Source organism: Hyalella azteca, unplaced genomic scaffold (genome assembly GCF_000764305.2).
Source record: "Hyalella azteca isolate HAZT.00-mixed unplaced genomic scaffold, Hazt_2.0.2 contig10572, whole genome shotgun sequence".
In the NCBI taxonomy this organism is placed as follows: Eukaryota; Metazoa; Arthropoda; class Malacostraca; order Amphipoda; family Hyalellidae; genus Hyalella; species Hyalella azteca.
The window spans coordinates 125,017-142,792 of record NW_025940605.1 but is presented as its reverse complement, the minus strand read 5'-3'; the positions used below and the strand labels follow the sequence as shown (position 1 = coordinate 142,792).

Genomic DNA, 17,776 nt, shown 5'->3' with positions numbered 1-17,776 from the left:
TGGAATTGCAAAAAAATGCACATGACTAATGGGCCCATGGATTGCCGTCGTCTGAATTGGTAGGGCGTTTGTAGGCCTTGCAAAGCAAAGAGGTTATAGCGCGCCAGTTCTGGGAATTAAAGCGCAGTGTTGGAAGCGAGAGGCTGAGTGATGTAGGAGCTTCATTAGTATGGCTGGGGTATAGAGTTGTCTGCTGCACACACAGAAATGTATGGGTAGTGTTGTACAAATCACGGCACACCTCAGCACGAGCAAAGAGCCGACGTAACTTAGATTTGCTCTAATGCTCGGCCAAACTGAGTCAGCATGACACAGGCAAAAGTGCATTGCAACACAAAGGCAGAAAGTGCATCGCTATTAGTACGGTCTCACTCATTTTCCTGTGTGTAGAGTTGTTTGCTGCTGTCGTATTGTGTGTCGGAAATGAGACAGCATTGATCATTCCAGCACTAAACGCCCGTCACCCTGACGCTTCTGACAACGAGAAGCTCGATAAGCACGAGGCCTCGAGGTGAATATCTAGTTAGTTTGAACGTAGCACTTCATTGCTCGACTTAAACATTCAATGGTTTTAGGAGCCATGAGCCTAAAGGGCAAAATGAGAGTTCAGAGGGTTAAATGAGTTGTAGAGGGTTAAATAGGATTTATAGAGGCTTAAGTGCGGTTATAGATGGGTAAATAAGAGTTACAGAGATTTAAATGAGAGTTCTAGGGGTTAAATGAGTTATAGATGGTTAAATAGGAGTTATAGATGCTTAAATGAGTTATAGAAGGGTGAATAAGAGTTATAGAGAGTTAAATGAGAGTTATAGGGGTTAAATTATTTGTAGATGGTTAAATAAGCGTTATAGAGGGTTAAATAAGAGTTGTAGAGGCCTAAATACTTTGGAGAGGGTTTAATAAGAGTTAAAAAGGGTGAAATGAGAGTTCAATAGGGATAAATGAGTTGTAGAGGGTTAAATAAGAGTTATAAAGGGTGAAATGAGAGTTCAAGTGGGTTAGTATTTTTCAAAAAAAACTTTGAGCGAAAGTACTTAGCAGGCCGATTGGAAAGAAGCCCAAGTGACACCATTATTAAAAAAACGTGACAATAGTAGCCTCGGTTACTATTGTCCTATCAGTCTCACTAGTGTTTTTTGTAAGGTAGTGGAATCTGTTGTGAGAAATAGGATTATCGATCACTTGGCTGTTAATGATCTCCTATCAGACTGTCAACGTGACTTTATTGCCGGTAGATCCTGCACCACTAACCTCTTGTCTACGTTGAACGATTGGACTCGCCTGCTATACGAAAGGGAGCCAGTGGATGCAGTGTGCCTAGATTTTGCCAAAGCATTTGACAGTGTTCCGCATGAGCGGCTGTTGCGTAACGTGAAGTCTTGGGAATAGACGGAAATGTACTCCAATAGATCAGAGGTTTTATAATATAGGAAGACCACAACGTGTCAGTATTAAAGGAACCATATCATCGATTGGTCAACAGTGCACAGTGCCACATGGATGCGTTCCTGGGCCTGTTTTGTTCGTTGATTTTATTAACGATGCTGTTAATAAAAGTAAGTACTGCCATAAGTAGTGTCAAGCGTGTGCTCCATGTATTCCAATAACACGAAAGTTTGTGATACAGTTTAAGGATGCGTCAAATAAAGTGTAGCAGAAAGATGATCTTGATAGTTTGTTTAACTGGGCATTTAGGTGGCAGCTGCGATTTAATATAGACAAGTGTAAGTACTTTACCCAGGAAAGAACAATGAACAGCAAGGTTACAGTATGAGAAGACATGGTTGCAACGAAAAAGTAATGATTGAAAAGTCTAGCGTGAAAAAAGATTTTGGAGTTACTGTCAACAAGGAGCTTAAATTTTCTTGGCATATCGAAGCGCAACCTGATAAATCCAATAAACTTCTTAGACTGATCAGATGATCATTCGATATCCTAGATTCAAAAGCCAATATAAGCTCTTGTTTGTGGCTGTCGAGCGCCCAAACTTAGAGTTGTGAAACGCCGTATGGTCACCGAAATATTAAGAGGACAAAAATTTAGTAAAAAAGTTTTCATAGACGTGCAACAAAGATAATTCCAAGCTTGAAAGACAGTAACCGGCAAAATGGCGATAACATATAGGTTTCCAAGCCTACATATGTTATCGACGTCTGCGCGGTGACTTCATTGAAGTATACAAGTACACCCATGGCTTATACAGAGTCCCAGAAGGATAACTTGAATTTGAAACAAGAACCAACACAAGGGGCTACGGCTACAAACTAAAAAAGCTGCTCTGCAACTTATCCACGCGGCAACATTTCTTCTGGCTTCGTGTCACCGACATGTGGAACAGCCTCCTTGGTTACATCGTTGACGCTTCGAGTATGAACGCATTCAAGAACAGACTAGATAAAGCTATTGAGAAATATATGTTCAGATTACAATAGAGTGCATTTACAATTGTTCAGATTAAAATAGAGAGCATTAAAATATTGTGTGGGGTTTAACTTTAATTCGTTATACTTCATTTCAGGGAGTATATTCAAGGCGAGGGATGAAAACGTAAATGTTGAAAAACTTATAAATGATTCAATTTACAAATACTTAAAACAAAGAAAACTCACCAACAAATTATAATTTATGTATAGGAAGTATTAAAACTGATCGTTTGGTCAATCTATCGAAACTGACTTTGATAACATAAAGCTACTTGTTATTTACTGACACAAGGAGCATCTAGTCCGTGCATATACAGCTGCAAGGGCATGTAAATGCGTCATCAAAATATCAGGACATGAATAATTCAAAGTCCAATGTCCGACAAACTTTCACTATTAAATGCTTCTCTTAACTTGAAAATGAATGCCGCTAAATTCGAAACGTCGTTAATATATTATTATTATTTGCAAAATCTGCCTCTTGATCTACCAACGTTAGCTAAAGAATTGTTCGACTCCTTGAAAATTATAATGCATTCTCTGGTCATACATTGTACGCATATAAACAAGAAAATTCTGCCATCTTATAATAATTCACAGCAAGTGTACAAATAAGATCAATAATAATTGGAGTGATGAAGGTGAAAATGAGGAGGCTCTTAAGCGTGCCGTAGGTCCGAGCTCCAAGGATACAGGACTAAGGGACAAATGTATCCCCAAGAGGGTAAATGAAGGTTACCCTCAGAAAAAGAGTAACCCCAAGAGGGTAAATGAAGGTTACCCTCGGAAAAAGAGTAACCCCAAGAGGTTAAATGAAGGTTACCTTCGGAAAAGAGTAACCCCAAGAGGGTAAATGAAGGTTACCCTCGGAAAAAGAGTAACCGCAAGAGGGTAAATGAAGGTTACCCTCGGAAAAAGAGTAACCGCAAGAGGGTAAATGAAGGTTACCTTCGGAAAAAGAGTAACCCCAAGAGAGTAAATGAAGGTTACCCTCGGAAAAAGAGTAACCGCAAGAGGGTAAATGAAGGTTACCTTCGGAAAAAGAGTAACCCCAAGAGGGTAAATGAAGGTTACCCTCGGAAAAAGAGTAACCGCAAGAGGGTAAATGAAGGTTACCTTCGGAAAAAGAGTAACCGCAAGAGGGTAAATGAAGGTTACCCTCGGAAAAAGAGTAACCGCAAGAGGGTAAATGAAGGTTACCTTCGGAAAAAGAGTAACCCCAAGAGAGTAAATGAAGGTTACCCTCGGAAAAAGAGTAACCGCAAGAGGGTAAATGAAGGTTACCTTCGGAAAAAACGTAACCCCAAGAGAGTAAATGAAGGTTACCCTCGGAAAAAGAGTAACCGCAAGAGGGTAAATGAAGGTTACCTTCGGAAAAAGAGTAACCCCAAGAGGGTAAATGAAGGTTACCCTCGGAAAAAGAGTAACCGCAAGAGGGTAAATGAGGGCTCAGTAGCGTTGTGCACGCAAAGTTGCTATTATCTCGTCAAGGTCTGCTCTTAGCCATCCTATAATGTTCTCATGTCAGGAGAACTAATCAGGTCTGTTAATTTAAACTGAATCAGGTCTGTTACTTCGAACTAAATTAGGTCCATTAGTTCTATCGTAATCGCTGTTCTCAGTAACTGCAGTGGCTACTAATCAGTCCGGTTGATTGCAAACGACAATCGCTCAGGCGTAGTGACTTATGCAACTGAATCTTTAGAACGCTGTTGAACAGTTGATCGGACGATTGATCTGCATGTTGAACAGTTCTGATTTCTCGGCGTTGATTTTGTTTGGCCACTTTTCTTTAAATTTGTCACTTTGCTTCAATTAATAATTCCCAAAGAAAATATTTTGTTGCTGTAATAGGATTTGTTCGTAAAATTAAAGAATCTACTTATATTAAACACTTCAAAAACCACAGAGTTAATCAATTTATGACGTTCAAACGGAAAAGTCCTCTTGAGTCTCGATAATAAAAGTAAAGTTCATCGCATGAATCCCGGTGACTTAACTGTACGACATTAAAAGTTTAATAAGAAAAGAGCATCCCTCAGCACGGGTTTTCTCCGTGTTTCTACGCTGCAATACACTCAGCTCCACCCGCCTCCACGGATACGATGAAGTTGCTAATTAAAAATGAGAGGTACTACGCCATTAATTTAACTCTTATTATTAAAAACAAGTCCCTAGGAAGGGGGCACATCATAAATGTTTATTTCAGGTCCGTGCTGCTCGCTTTAACCTTTATGGGCGATGAGAATGCGGCTGGCACCGCGGGGTGGCATTTTTGTAGCCCCGGTCACGGCTACCAGAACTTTTATGTTTATAATAGAACCCGTCTGGAGCAGTGCTGACCACGGACAGAACTTTTATTTGTGTTATAGAACCCGTCTAAAGCACGGCTTGGGGTCATGAATGATCGGGGAACGTTCATTCTGACCGGGTGTTCTGATGGCTTTTTTTATGCCAACCATTAAACTTATTTATCACTCTTTCGATAGGTATACGTGGTCTTGAATTTTGGTTGAAACAGACACCACGATAATCTTTTTATACAATAATAATTGTAAAGAAGTAATAATGAAGGCAAAGCTATGGCCATTCAGAACTCGCCTCATGACGTTTGCGAGAAACAATGAAATCTACAACACATTTAACGCGAAGAAGCATGAAGAAACGCAAAGAAACACAAAAATATTAGACGAGATGAGCGAAAATTGATAAAACTAAAACAAAAAATATGAAGGTTTGAGTCTTGCCCAATATTGCCATCAGATCCAAAATAAAATCATGCGCAACACTTGAATGTTCACGAATAAAGTTTGGAACTTAGAACAATAGTTGTAATAAATCTGAGCACTTAGCTTATTGCAAGTCAGTGATACAAGTTACCATGAGATCTGGCGCTTGTGATGGCAAATATATTTCTTGTTAAACAAATGACAGTGCCAAGGTTTATGTCGATGCCATCTTTTCTGCGTAGCGCGATTAAACGCAGCCCGCGGGATTACGGCAACGCTCTGAGAGAAATAAGTGGGAATCTGTCCAAATATCGATACACTTTTTGCCCATGTGTGTTTGATTCTGACCCAATTTGGTCTGGTAAAAATGCGTATATTTTTTATTTCACTTCTATGCTCGTGCCAATTTTGTCCGGTAAAAATGCGTATATTTTTTATTTCACTTCTCTGCTCGTGCTTTGGGTCTGAAAGTGTCACAATTTGGACAAGACAACCCACTCATTTGTCTCGGTGCACGAACTGATCTTTCCACTCGAACACATGAAATTCATTGCGCTGTAAAAACGATGCCCCGCCATTTTTTCTAGCGATAGAGAGAGCGGTACGCTCAGGTTTTGAATGGAATTAATGATTCTTTTTAAACTTTTGTCATCTGAATATGGATGATGAGATATATCCTCACTCAGAGAAATATGTGAGATTTTATCTTAATTGAGATGAAATATTAATTTCTTTATAAATATTTTATATAAAATATTTTATGACATAATATATTTTTATCCTTGTGTGAGTCATCCTGACTCACTTTGGTCCCGCAAAGTCACGTATCAGTGCTTCATCTGCTCTCTGCTTGTACTGTGTATGAGAAAGTTCGTCACTATTTGGACAATTTGATGCATTTATTTTTCTGAGTGCTGGTTAGAATTTTTCACAGATGTCACGTTATTTTTCTGAGTGCTGGTTAGAATTATTCACAGGTGTCACAGCGGCGTGTGATGGACGAGGTGTCGCACCAACGCTTCAGCAAATAGAGATCGAGAATAAATATCCTGGGGATTCAGGTGACAATGACTTATTTTGTTCCACCTAGTCGTAAATTTTCCATCGAACTCGTTCAGAGAATTTGATCGTTCTGTTATAAAAATATCTTTTTATATGAAAACGAAAATAAAAATGCAATAGGACGACGGTATCGCTGTCCTTGTATCGCTCCTGTAAACATCATGCACTCAATAAACGCTTTAATTAAAAATTAAACATAATAAAAACATTTAATTTACAAAAATTACTCAGTTGATCCCATGGCAGGATATATTGTGACCCGTAATTTGTTTACTTACGATATAACCAAATTTCTTTCAATTCAATTCCTATGCACGCAGTCCAATTTCACATTCGTCTTTGCGTCAAGCGTCCGTAATTTGTTCGACAAGATTGAGTTTATCCGGAAATGGACGCGAAAACTTCTCAGGCACTGAAAAAAATAAATGGGACACATTGTACAAATAGTGACATACTTTCTAGTCCACAGCAAAAGCAGTGATCTGACGTGGCACTAATATGGACTTCTGCCGGTTGAAAGTGGATCAAGATTTGGCCCACGCATGGCCTAAAAATGCATCGCTATTTAGACAATTAGGGACTATTTTTATTTGAAATTCTATTTGGAAGTCCCACTTATTTCTCTGAGTGTACTGAATCGGACATTCTTTAACTTGACGCGCCTAGAACCTGATTTTCTCGCAGCTTCATGCATATCTAATGAGTGACAAAGTCGTGTTATGCGCAGCGCCTGCCGAACAACTTTCAAGTCTCCACGGAAAAATCGACAGCGCTTACGACATGCAATAAGTTAGAAAATTCGTGAAACATTGCATGAAAGTTATTAGCGTGGAGCTCAAAGTTGCTGGGAGTGATTGGATTGCTTGGTGGTAATGCTGGCGATTTAAATACGGATTACAGTTTTTCAAAGTTATTCGGGAATTTAAGTTTTGTGACTAAATAAGGAAGGTAACTATCAGAAGTGGTCTGAAAATAAATATCAAACATTTAATTTTGTATTAGGCTCTGGCGAACAAATGAGGTTTATGTTAAATTAGTTGATCATGTAATAATTCATTATATTTGCAACATACGCATTAAAGTTATAAAGATGATACAGCAACTTAATACACGTGACGTTTACATGACGATAAAATAGATCATTCAAAGTGATGTGTAAATGACGGTAGAATAGATGAAACTCTATAAACCTGAATATGACGAACTCGTGACCACATTAGTCATTCCTGTCAAAAATTATTCATATGGCAACAGCACAAAATTTAGTTTGCACCTTAAGTGATGCTAATATTAAATTAGAATATTTAGCCTACATCTAACTCCTATATCATGTCAGACCATTAGTTTAGTACCTGTCCTAATCCTGACCTGCATTAGATATGACGTGCAGAGCAGAGTCTCATGTAGGAGACGATACTCGCCCCTGAAAAACGATGATGGACGACCAGGCTGCCTTAATGAGCCGTTCTCAATTTTCATTTTGCTAAGACAAGGAAAACAAGAACGGCTTTTGGCTTTCCTGATCTATTAATCATGAGCTTCCGTATCGTTGATGCTTCGCTTCAACGCGGGCGCCTGGGGCGTTTTTTATACGGAGGCGCTGGATTTTATTAAAACAAATTACATGGATTCACTGCATTCAATAAATTAGATTAAGCAATGGTTTGAGTTATTTTGCATTATAATTTTGAGAATACATTACCGCTGAAATAAAAAGACGTAATCAAACAGCACTACAAATGCAATGATTGATAACATTTAGACAACATATCATTTGTCCATACATTTTAATTCTTGATTACCTCTATGTTGTCACTTCTACGTATATATCAACAAAATGTACCACTTTCCTGAAGTGAAAAGGAATAACATTCCTTCTAAAAACAAAGCTAAGATAGGCATGCAAATAAAAAATTCTTCTTTGTAGAAGTAAAGCCGTGGCAAACATGCTGATAAAAGTTATTTTCCTCTTTCTAAAAGCAAATCACCATCGGATATATAAATAAAGAGGAAATGGACATCGAATTTGACACAACTCACCGCGAATTTCGACGGTTCTTTGCGCGGAAGGTCACACACGACCTGTGGTAATAGCGATGTCGTGCAATGCAGGTTCGGTTCTGAACTCCTGTCGGGATTGGAGGGGTCTTGTTTGCATCCAGGGTGCGGGATTTTCGTTGTGTTTGCTGGAGCGAGAACACATTTGTGTGTGTGTCGTGGCGGGGTCATTCAATAGATTAGGATGTGCAGGATAGAGGTGCGGCTAGGTCGCAAAATGCGCCTTCTCCAGCCAGAGTCAAAATAGAAGGGCCATTGCAGTAAAGTGGCACGAGTTTCCCCACCGTAATGATGGCTGTAAATTACCATGTAACTGACGCTTGTACGAGGCAGAATATCCTTGGTCTGGCTACCATCCTGCAGTCGCCATCTTTGCTCTGAATCGCTGCATCCTTTGGCAAGTGCAATGAGTTCTTCAGGAAGCAAAGTGAACGGGGCGCTGGTATTGTGTTCAACTGTAACACAAGAGTTTTGCTATGCAAAAAAAAAAACATCATGCATTATAAACCTTTTCTCATTGACGGCTTATATGCAAAATTGTTACATCGCTGCGTTTTTGTTGAAAAGGTTGTGTTTTCTTAGGTGATTGCTTGACCTGAAACCTAAGCTCTATGTGAAATTCAGTTTAATGTCTTCGTACAAATGCGATCGCTTAGCTTACTGGCTTCTTTTGAAATTAGGTGTGAGTTGTTGAACTCATGTAATAGAAAATGATGTTTAAAAGCTCTATGTGAAATTCATTTTAATGTCTTCGTTCAAATACGATCGCTTAACTTACTGGCTTCTTTTGAAATTAGGTGTGAGTTGTTGAACTTATGTAATAGAAAATGGTGTTTAAAAGTGGGGTGAAGTAAAAATACAAAACTCCATGGTGATACTACAAGAAATTTAATGCTAGTTGCTCATTGAGTTATTTGAAATGAAGCATGAGTAATTGAAAAAAACTCCAAAAATTTCTTTTAATGTGACACAAAAAGTTAAAAAATACTAAAAATAGATCGTAGATAGCATATCAGCGATCCGGTCTTCGATCAGTTTTTATGACAAAAAAAAAAAGACCAAAACACGAATACTTTATGGAAACTATGCAGAGTCCACTGAATGAAGGGGATCATCCATTAATCAAGCAGGAATGAATTATTCTTATACATCCCACGCTCTGTTTGAACTAAACGGGAAACAGACGCAAATTATTTTAATTATAACAGTTAATCCAGTCCAAACGCTGACGAAAAATAATAAAAAACATACATTTATGAAACTCTATTTGAGTGGGAATTTTCCATCAGCTTGCATATCAGAAAAAGTGCTGGAAAAATCAAAGAACAAAACTAAATGCATGCTCTAAATAAATGGCGTTTTAATGAAAATATGAATGATTTGAATACCCTTCATGAATCTTTCATGCAATTTGTTTTTTGTCGAATCATATCCGAGTACAAAATATTGCAAACCTTTATCAAATGGTCGAAAAATCTGGCAGACCGAAAGTCTTTCAAAGTTCTGATACGTGTCAGTGACGGTAACACGTACAGACTAAATTATTCAGGAAGTGCATTTATATAGCAGACTAAATGTTGACAGTGAAATATTAAATATACACTGTTAGAAAAATTACCGTCAACGGTATTACCGGCGTTTCAGTGGCCGGTCGGCACGTGAAAAGAAACACCGTGTCGTCTTTTTTATTTTAATTTAGCACTAGAAATCCGTAAAACATCTGATAAAAACAGAGAAACAGTTTATTTTTACGGGGCGACCGGCCACTAGAACGCCAGTGGGGCAGTTTTTTCACCGTTTTTTCTAACAGTGTAGCTGACTAAATTCATCATAACAAACTACGATAAGACAGCGGTAATAAACTAAGGTGTAGCTAAGCGAACATGCACAGCGAGCTCGTATGCCTCGCTCTTCAGAGCCTCGTCTGGAACGAACGTCTCTGTTTTGCTGTTTGCACGAGCGCGATACGCGGGCGCCAGCACCAGCGCAATGGCTGTTTTAACAGCTCTGTTCCAGGGAGATAATATCCCCAGGCATGGCACTTCACTGTATATCTCCAGCTCCTGCCCGCTACTACACCGCATGCAAAGACGTTATTTAAAAAAAATATAACTCGGTACTCACTGCAGTGAGTGACAGAGAGCGCATTTTCTCGTCGACAAAAACGTGAAGTCACGGACGGACAGACAGACGGACAGACAGACAGACAAACGGACGGACAGACGGACATGGCGAGCACAATAGTGATTTTTTTCATGAATGAGAAAATGCGATAAAAAAATTTTTTGAGAAGGGTTGAGGCATATACAAGATTCAAGGATGCATTGGTTGACATTGTGGTGATGTTTCAACGTAAATTTAAGGGCAAAAAAATAAAGGGTAGTAAAAGTTGATATATGTTACTATGTATCACGAAGGGGCAGAAACCTCGACTCTACTCGTAGTCTATATTTCAGATTCATAATTATGAACAAAATATCAAATGAAAATTATCTTGAATGAGATAATACAATTAGAGCGTAACTTTGCTCTGTTGTTGCTACATTCTTTATTGTTCGATAATTGTAAAGATTTTTTTACGGAGCATACTTATCCCGTGTGCATAAAATTTGGACCTTTTAAGTAGGACCGGAGTCGACGAGCTCTGGCAAACTCAGCTTCTAGCCAAACTTGCCCTGGATTGTTCAGCAATTTGTTGCGTTATTATTTACTTACGTTATGACCATTTTATTGTTTGTTTACCTCGATTATTTCCTCAATATAGTTTATAATTTTAACTAACCTCAACTTTGCGTTCAAAATTATGTTTTCATTTTATGTTTTCAGAAACTGTTACAATCAACAACGAGCTTTCATTCCAAACAATCCCCCGAACAAAGAACCATATTCTTTATTGTAATAAATTCAATTATTATTCCGTGTTATTTTAATTAGAAGGTGAGCAATACCATATATTCAATACATTTATATAGATTGGTATTTTAATATATTAATGTATAGAATCATGGAGCTTGAACGGTATGATATTCGTATTCGATGAACAGAATTTTACCTTATTTGCTTACTTGCCTTCTTGGACAATTTTACGAGAATTTCCTATGAAAATAGCACATGCATTTTCATATATATTCACTAAGTTTGAGTATTAAAAATAGTCAACTTAGTTTGATATCAACAGAAATGATTCGCGGTTCAGAACGATTTCACGCCACAGTGAATCGGACTCCGGGACTGGCCACCAGAGGGCTTGCAATACAATACCAGCGGCGCTGCAAAGCCAGGCAGAAACCCTCAAATTAACAGCACCGCGTATGCCCTCACCCCGCGCACTCAGGCAAACGAGGGAGACTTGTCCAAATTGTGAGGCGATTTTCGCCCTTGTGTTTAAACTTAATAATGACTTTTTGACGCGCCCCGTGAGTTTGAACTTTAATAATGACTTTTTGACCCGCCCGTGAGTTTGAACTTTAATCCTGACTTTTTGACCCGCCCCGTGTGTTTGAACTTTAATCCTGAATTTTTGACCCGCCCCGTGTGTTTAAACTTAATCCTGAATTTTTGACCCGACAAAAGGGCGTATCAGTGCTACTTCCGTTCGCTGCTCGTGCTGTGGGTAAGAAAGTGTCACTATTTGGACAAACAACCCATTCATTTTTTGGGTGTTGAAGTGAATCTCAGCTACAGGCAATCACTGATGCTTCGCCTCCTCTAACTGCCGTTGATTGTATGGCCTCTAACAGAGCATTGAAGACGCGATCAAACTAAGGTATTAACTATCCAATCGCTTAAATATACTGTTAATAATTTGATTAACAGTTATATGAAGTATAAATATGTTTTAATGCTCTCTAAGAATTAATTTTCAATCAGTTTCAACTGTCGCGGCCATTAATCTGATATTTTTAAGCCGACTGAGCTAACCTTATCAAGGCAAGAGGCCCATACAATTTTTCATAGCGGCCACCACAATGAAGAAGTAAGAAGGCGTCTCAATTTTCTAAATTGAAAGGTTACATCAATGATTGACGGACGATCCGGTGTAGAGTTGGACCATCGATCTTGCCTGGTTAGACGATAAATCTTGCAGCGGAAGCTCAGGAAATTAAGCTTTAATGGAAGCAAAGAAAATACCGAGCACTTGAAACACTCTGGACCACAAGGGTTTTTTAGAAACGATTTTTTTTCGCTGAAACCCCGTTTCGTAAGGCTATATTTTTGTACACCTGAATTGATTAACAATAAAAGCGTTAAATTTATGTGAAACTAAATTAATTGTATTGAGCTTTAGGTACGGAATAAATTATATTATACGGTAATTTATCATGAAAAAAATGAATTTATTTTTAAATAGACATTTGGTAACTTGGGTTTGAATATGAAAGGCTGCCCTTTCAATTAACATGTCCTAAAGATTACCAAGGAGAAAATGAAACTTTAATTTCTAGTTTATTAAAAAATAAATTTAAGACGTTTTTGTTGATTACATTTGTTGAATTTACATTTGTTGATTACTTCACGAATTACCTTCAAGGTCGCTTTATGATTACATTTGTAATATCACTCCGTTCTGCCCGCCTCTACGTTGTCCAGTGAAGACTTGTTTACGAACAAAGCTCTGGATACGTTGTAGGTGCGTTAGAGCGAATACAATTAAATGTGTTATTCAATTTGTCGAGATAGAGACATTGCTGCACTCCGAAATTGCTTCTTGGTGAATTTAAATTAATGCTGTTAATAAATAGACATATGGAATTGGTAACTGTCATACGTAACTGTCATCTTAATAATAATATTGAAATTTATTCAATAGGAAGAGATTTACATGCTGGATTAATTGTTATAGGGTTCATGTAAAATAGGATCATATTATTTTCAGTGTGAATGCTTAGCAGACGGACAATGTCATAATGCGATGTCATCACACGATACCTGTACTATTAAAACTCACTCAAGTACACAAAGTGGTCTAAGTACACGATAGCGGCACATTTCTGGCCTGTGATTGATGGGTCTAGCTTGAAAAGCCGTCAGTAATTGGCTGACAGAGTTACGAACTATCAATTATTCTTGATAGTACAACATCTGACGTACATTGCCCAACTCAGTTGTAGACCTCGAGCCGCTACGTCGCTCCTCTCAAGACTGCCTTGGTTGGCGCTCATTTCATTAGCTGCGGCGCCGATGCTTGCTGCACGCATGTAAATCATATGCAAATGAGCGGCTATAGGCATGAGCAGCGAGCAAACATGTTCAGTAACTCAGCATGAGCAGCGAGCAAACATGCTCAGCAGCAGAGCATGAGCAGCGAGAAAACATGCTCAGCAGCTGAACATAAGCAGCGAGCAAACATGATCAGCAGCTGAACATGAGCAGCTAGCAAACATGCTCACCAGCTGAACATGAGCAGCGAGCAGACATGCGCTGTCACATCTCTGACACTCGTCGTATGGAGACAAGTCTATACTAAATGATATACTCAGAAAATTAGAGGGACTTTGTCTATTTTCTGATGGTTAGTTGTGCTGTTACCTCGGCTTCTGGGGATGACGTTTGACTAATAAAAATCTAAGGCGAAATTACCGTCGCTGATAGGTACACGGCGGTTCATAGGTTTATATTAATTAATGTAATAAAAAAATGTGCAAATTGGCGGAGCAAGGGACTAATAGAGCGTAGAATTTTGATAAAATAAACTTAGAATTAGAGATAGAATTTAATATATTTAACGTGGTTTTTAATGTAATAGAGGATTTGTTAAAAAAAGTTTTTATAAAAAATCAGCACGGACATACTAATTAGACTAATTTTTTCCAAATGCTATAATTAACAATTATGACTTCACCATGGAGATTATAAATGAGTTTCAGGAAATGTGTTCATGCAATCGGAAAACTCAGTAACTCATTGGTTAAATAACGATCTAATTTTTAACCATGTCCCGGTCAACCAGACCCAGTTTGCCCTTGTAAAATCCCTACTAGGCCCGCTGTTTGTGCTGACGGTAAGAAAAAGTAGGTTACTATTTGGACAATGTGATCCATTCATTAATTATGAGTGTACAATCAAATGTTGATGTTGGTTGGCTGTGCGAGTTTGAAGTACTTTACCTGATACAGATTATTAAAGTATCATAGATGCGGTATTAAATATTTAGCGTTAATAGGGTTGAACGAGGAAATAACCATAATACTAATATTTCTAGGGTAAGAAAAGTTTATTTCCGTACTCGCAGTACTGGAAAATTTTATTAGAAGATGTTGCTCCCAATCATCAAGCTCTGAGGGGAGCCAATGTTTTACAAATGTTATCCATCTTTATTAAAAATACAAGAAAACCAATAAGTTATTACGGAGATAATTTAATCTGATAGTAAAGTGCGAAACCTTTTAATTCTACAACCAATCCGATTCACAAACGCCATTAAAGTCTAGTGGAAAAATAATGGACGTGAATTGGAAGTTGCATTTTATCTTACGGGAAGTGAAATAAAAGTTATTATTAATTTGAATCCAATAATCCTCCTCTGTGTTAATGTATTTCATGAAGACTAAATGTAGAAAGACTGCACAAAGAAATGCCTTTCATGTTAAGGAATATGCTTAATGGCTACATTATGCTTAATGGAATATGCTTAAAGGCTTAACAGAAAATTGCTTAACAACGTTCTGTTACTCTGGCTCAAATAAATATTCAGTAATTAACGAACAATATCGAAGACAGAATAAAAACTTCTACTTTCAAAGTATTTATCCGATATAAATGCTGTTTATAGGTAATACAATTCCAGGCAGGACAATAATTAGCGACACATTACCTGTGCTCATGGCATGAGCAGTGGCGCTCTACCACGACGAAAATTTTTTTATCTTGCATTGCAAAACTGTGGCCGCCTCAGTCAGTTCGTTTCTTACATTCCTTATAAACTGAAGATTGTATTCAATACCTCAGATATGAAAATTCTCGTATCCATGATATTTACTGGACTACGGTAATGGTACTCAAAATAGGGACCAGTCTATTGTTAGCCTCGGCCTTGATACAGTATCAAGTCCCTTGCAAATTAGGTGGCGTACGAGAGGCATTTCAGTTAACATTTCTTTCTGGTTTCATGATTAACTTCAAGATTGTATTCAATATATAAGGTATGATGATGCTGATATCCACGATACTTGTTTAGCATAAAATTAGAACTCAAAAAAGAATGACTTATCTTGTTAGAAACAACGTTGAATACTCTGCCCCTTCGGCTCTGTATAGTGGCAAACGAGAGGCTTTTTACGTAAGAGTTCTTTACAAACTTCCTGATAAACTTGACAATTTTATTCTCTGTCTTGGCATGGTATTGCTCGTATGAATAAATGTTCTACTAATATAACTCAAATAAAAAGGGTAAGTTTCTTGTTAGTGACAAAGCCAAGGCGTCCCTCAAAGTGGCAGAATCATGCTCATTAAGCGAGGCATTAAGGCATGAGTGCTCGGTAACCGAGACCTAGCGCTGCCTCAACAATATCTTGCGACGATACCAGATAACTAAAAGATACTATGTTAATTTCTTATGAACGAAATATTGTTTCAATTGGATTTGAAAATTAGTCTTTTAGATAATGAAGTAGAAGGTTATCTGAAACTGGTAGTTAGTGAAATAAATATTAAAAAATATAAAACGCCTTATAAATTCATCATATCGTCATCGCATACGTCAAAAGAATGAAAATTTATGTTGCTACAGGTAGAGAATGTGCAGTTTACATAGCAGAAGAATTAATATTTTAATGTGTGTACCGTGTAATAGAGTTAATATGTACCGTGCGAACTCTTGGAATAAAAACGAATTAAAGTTTCAAGTGATTGAACGTTTTGAACACATTTCATCTGTGTTCTTCACACGCGTTTCCATTACAAATAACTCACTTACAAGCTCTCGATGGACATCGATACTGAAAGGTCCATATAGGCAGTGCGAAATTTATCTTCACAGTTCACACTCTAAGAAATGAGAGAGACTTTGTCCAGATAGAGATGCACTTGTTACATTAGTGTGAGTCAACCAGCACAAGGGCCTATTAGTGCTACGTCCACTCTCTGCTCGTAATGTAGGTAAGAAAGTGTGGCACTATTTTTACAATATGATCCATTAATTTTACTGTGTGCATGCCTGCAGGCTCTTACTCCTGTAGCCCATAAACGCTTATTCATTTTCGGCGACGCCTAAATCGGCCTTTAAATCAAGGCTGTCCAAAGCATTGATTCGCATTTACGACAGTTTTATTGTTCTCTTAAAACATGGCTTCATTCAAGGCTTTCCATGCCAGCAATTTCAATTGTATATCCAGCGTGAGCTGAGGATTTAGAGTCGAGTTGATTTATTAACACAAGCGGAGCTGAAGGCAGTTCATCGCTTCAGAAGTATGACTTGCAGAGAAACTTTGCAGCGCCTTGAAGGTGCAATTCGGATTCTAATAAGTTTGGCCCAAATTTTTGTAAGATTTTGCAATGCTGAAGTTCAGGTCATTACCGAAAATTATGGAACCCTGGAGGGAAGAATATATCGAGGAGAAATGTTTTTTTTTTTTCAAAAAGCGAAGAGGAGATGAGGTTTGGGATCTAGTCTAGTCTTATGTGAATGGTAAGACAGGACCAATAATTGCTGAAACGTTTGACACAAGTCAAACGTTTCCGATCACCAACAAGCCTGGATTAAATATAAAAATGTATTAAATCAGTCAAGCACTTCTTTTTTCTTCGATTTTGAAAGATATTCATAAAGTCCATGACACTTTGTTTGAAGAAGTTTGTTCAGCATGGAACTTTGTTTAATATTTGTAAAGGTTTCTGGAAAGAGAATAATAATGAAATGAGTACAAAGCTAGAATTTGAACCAAGTTATAGAAGAAACATAATGGAAAAACAAGTTCAAAAGAAACACAAACATGAACGTAAAACGCATCAAATCATTGAATTGCTGAACAGTTTTAGGCGAGACTGAATTGTGCTCATGCTTTACAGGTCTGATGCTACATACATGATGCATGCATGCTACAGGGTCGAGATCATGAATGAAATCTTAAAAAATACAAAATTTTGCAGTTATATTGTAATAAATTTCTACCAATCATAAATTTGATATATTGGAACTCATCCACTCACTCATCAGACATCGCCATGCGTAGCCCGGGTCTCATTTGCTTGTAAAGTAGATATTTTCTCACGTCGCCAGGATCGACGCTGGAGAATAAAATCGCTTTACGAGGACGCCAGGTTTGAGGGACACATTTTATTCAGCTGCGGCGACGCCAATTACCATAAATGACTCCTGATGCGCATTTGATGATGCAAATAAAAGATCCGAAAAGCCCAGAATTTCCTCTCATGTTTCCTTCGTCGTCGAATTTTAAGAAGACGGGCCTCGCTTGCCGAAGGAAAGTTTATTAGATAATTTTTCTGTGAAGAGTCGTGAAGAATTTGAGAGTTGAATTTGTGATTTTTTTTTTAATTTTGAACCGT

General features: G+C 37.9%; 1 protein-coding gene across 1 annotated transcript; it reads left to right on the top strand.

Moving 5' to 3' along the window:
- Nucleotides 1–390: 390 nt before the first annotated feature.
- LOC108681655 lies at nt 391–6,183 on the top strand (the record flags this gene model as incomplete). The annotated part of the gene is made up of 3 exons (XM_018170708.1): nt 391–511; nt 3,242–3,860; nt 6,130–6,183. Coding segments are annotated over 3 exons (794 nt in total), but the record flags the coding sequence as incomplete, so codon positions are not given.
- Between the last annotated feature and the right edge of the window lie 11,593 nt (nt 6,184–17,776).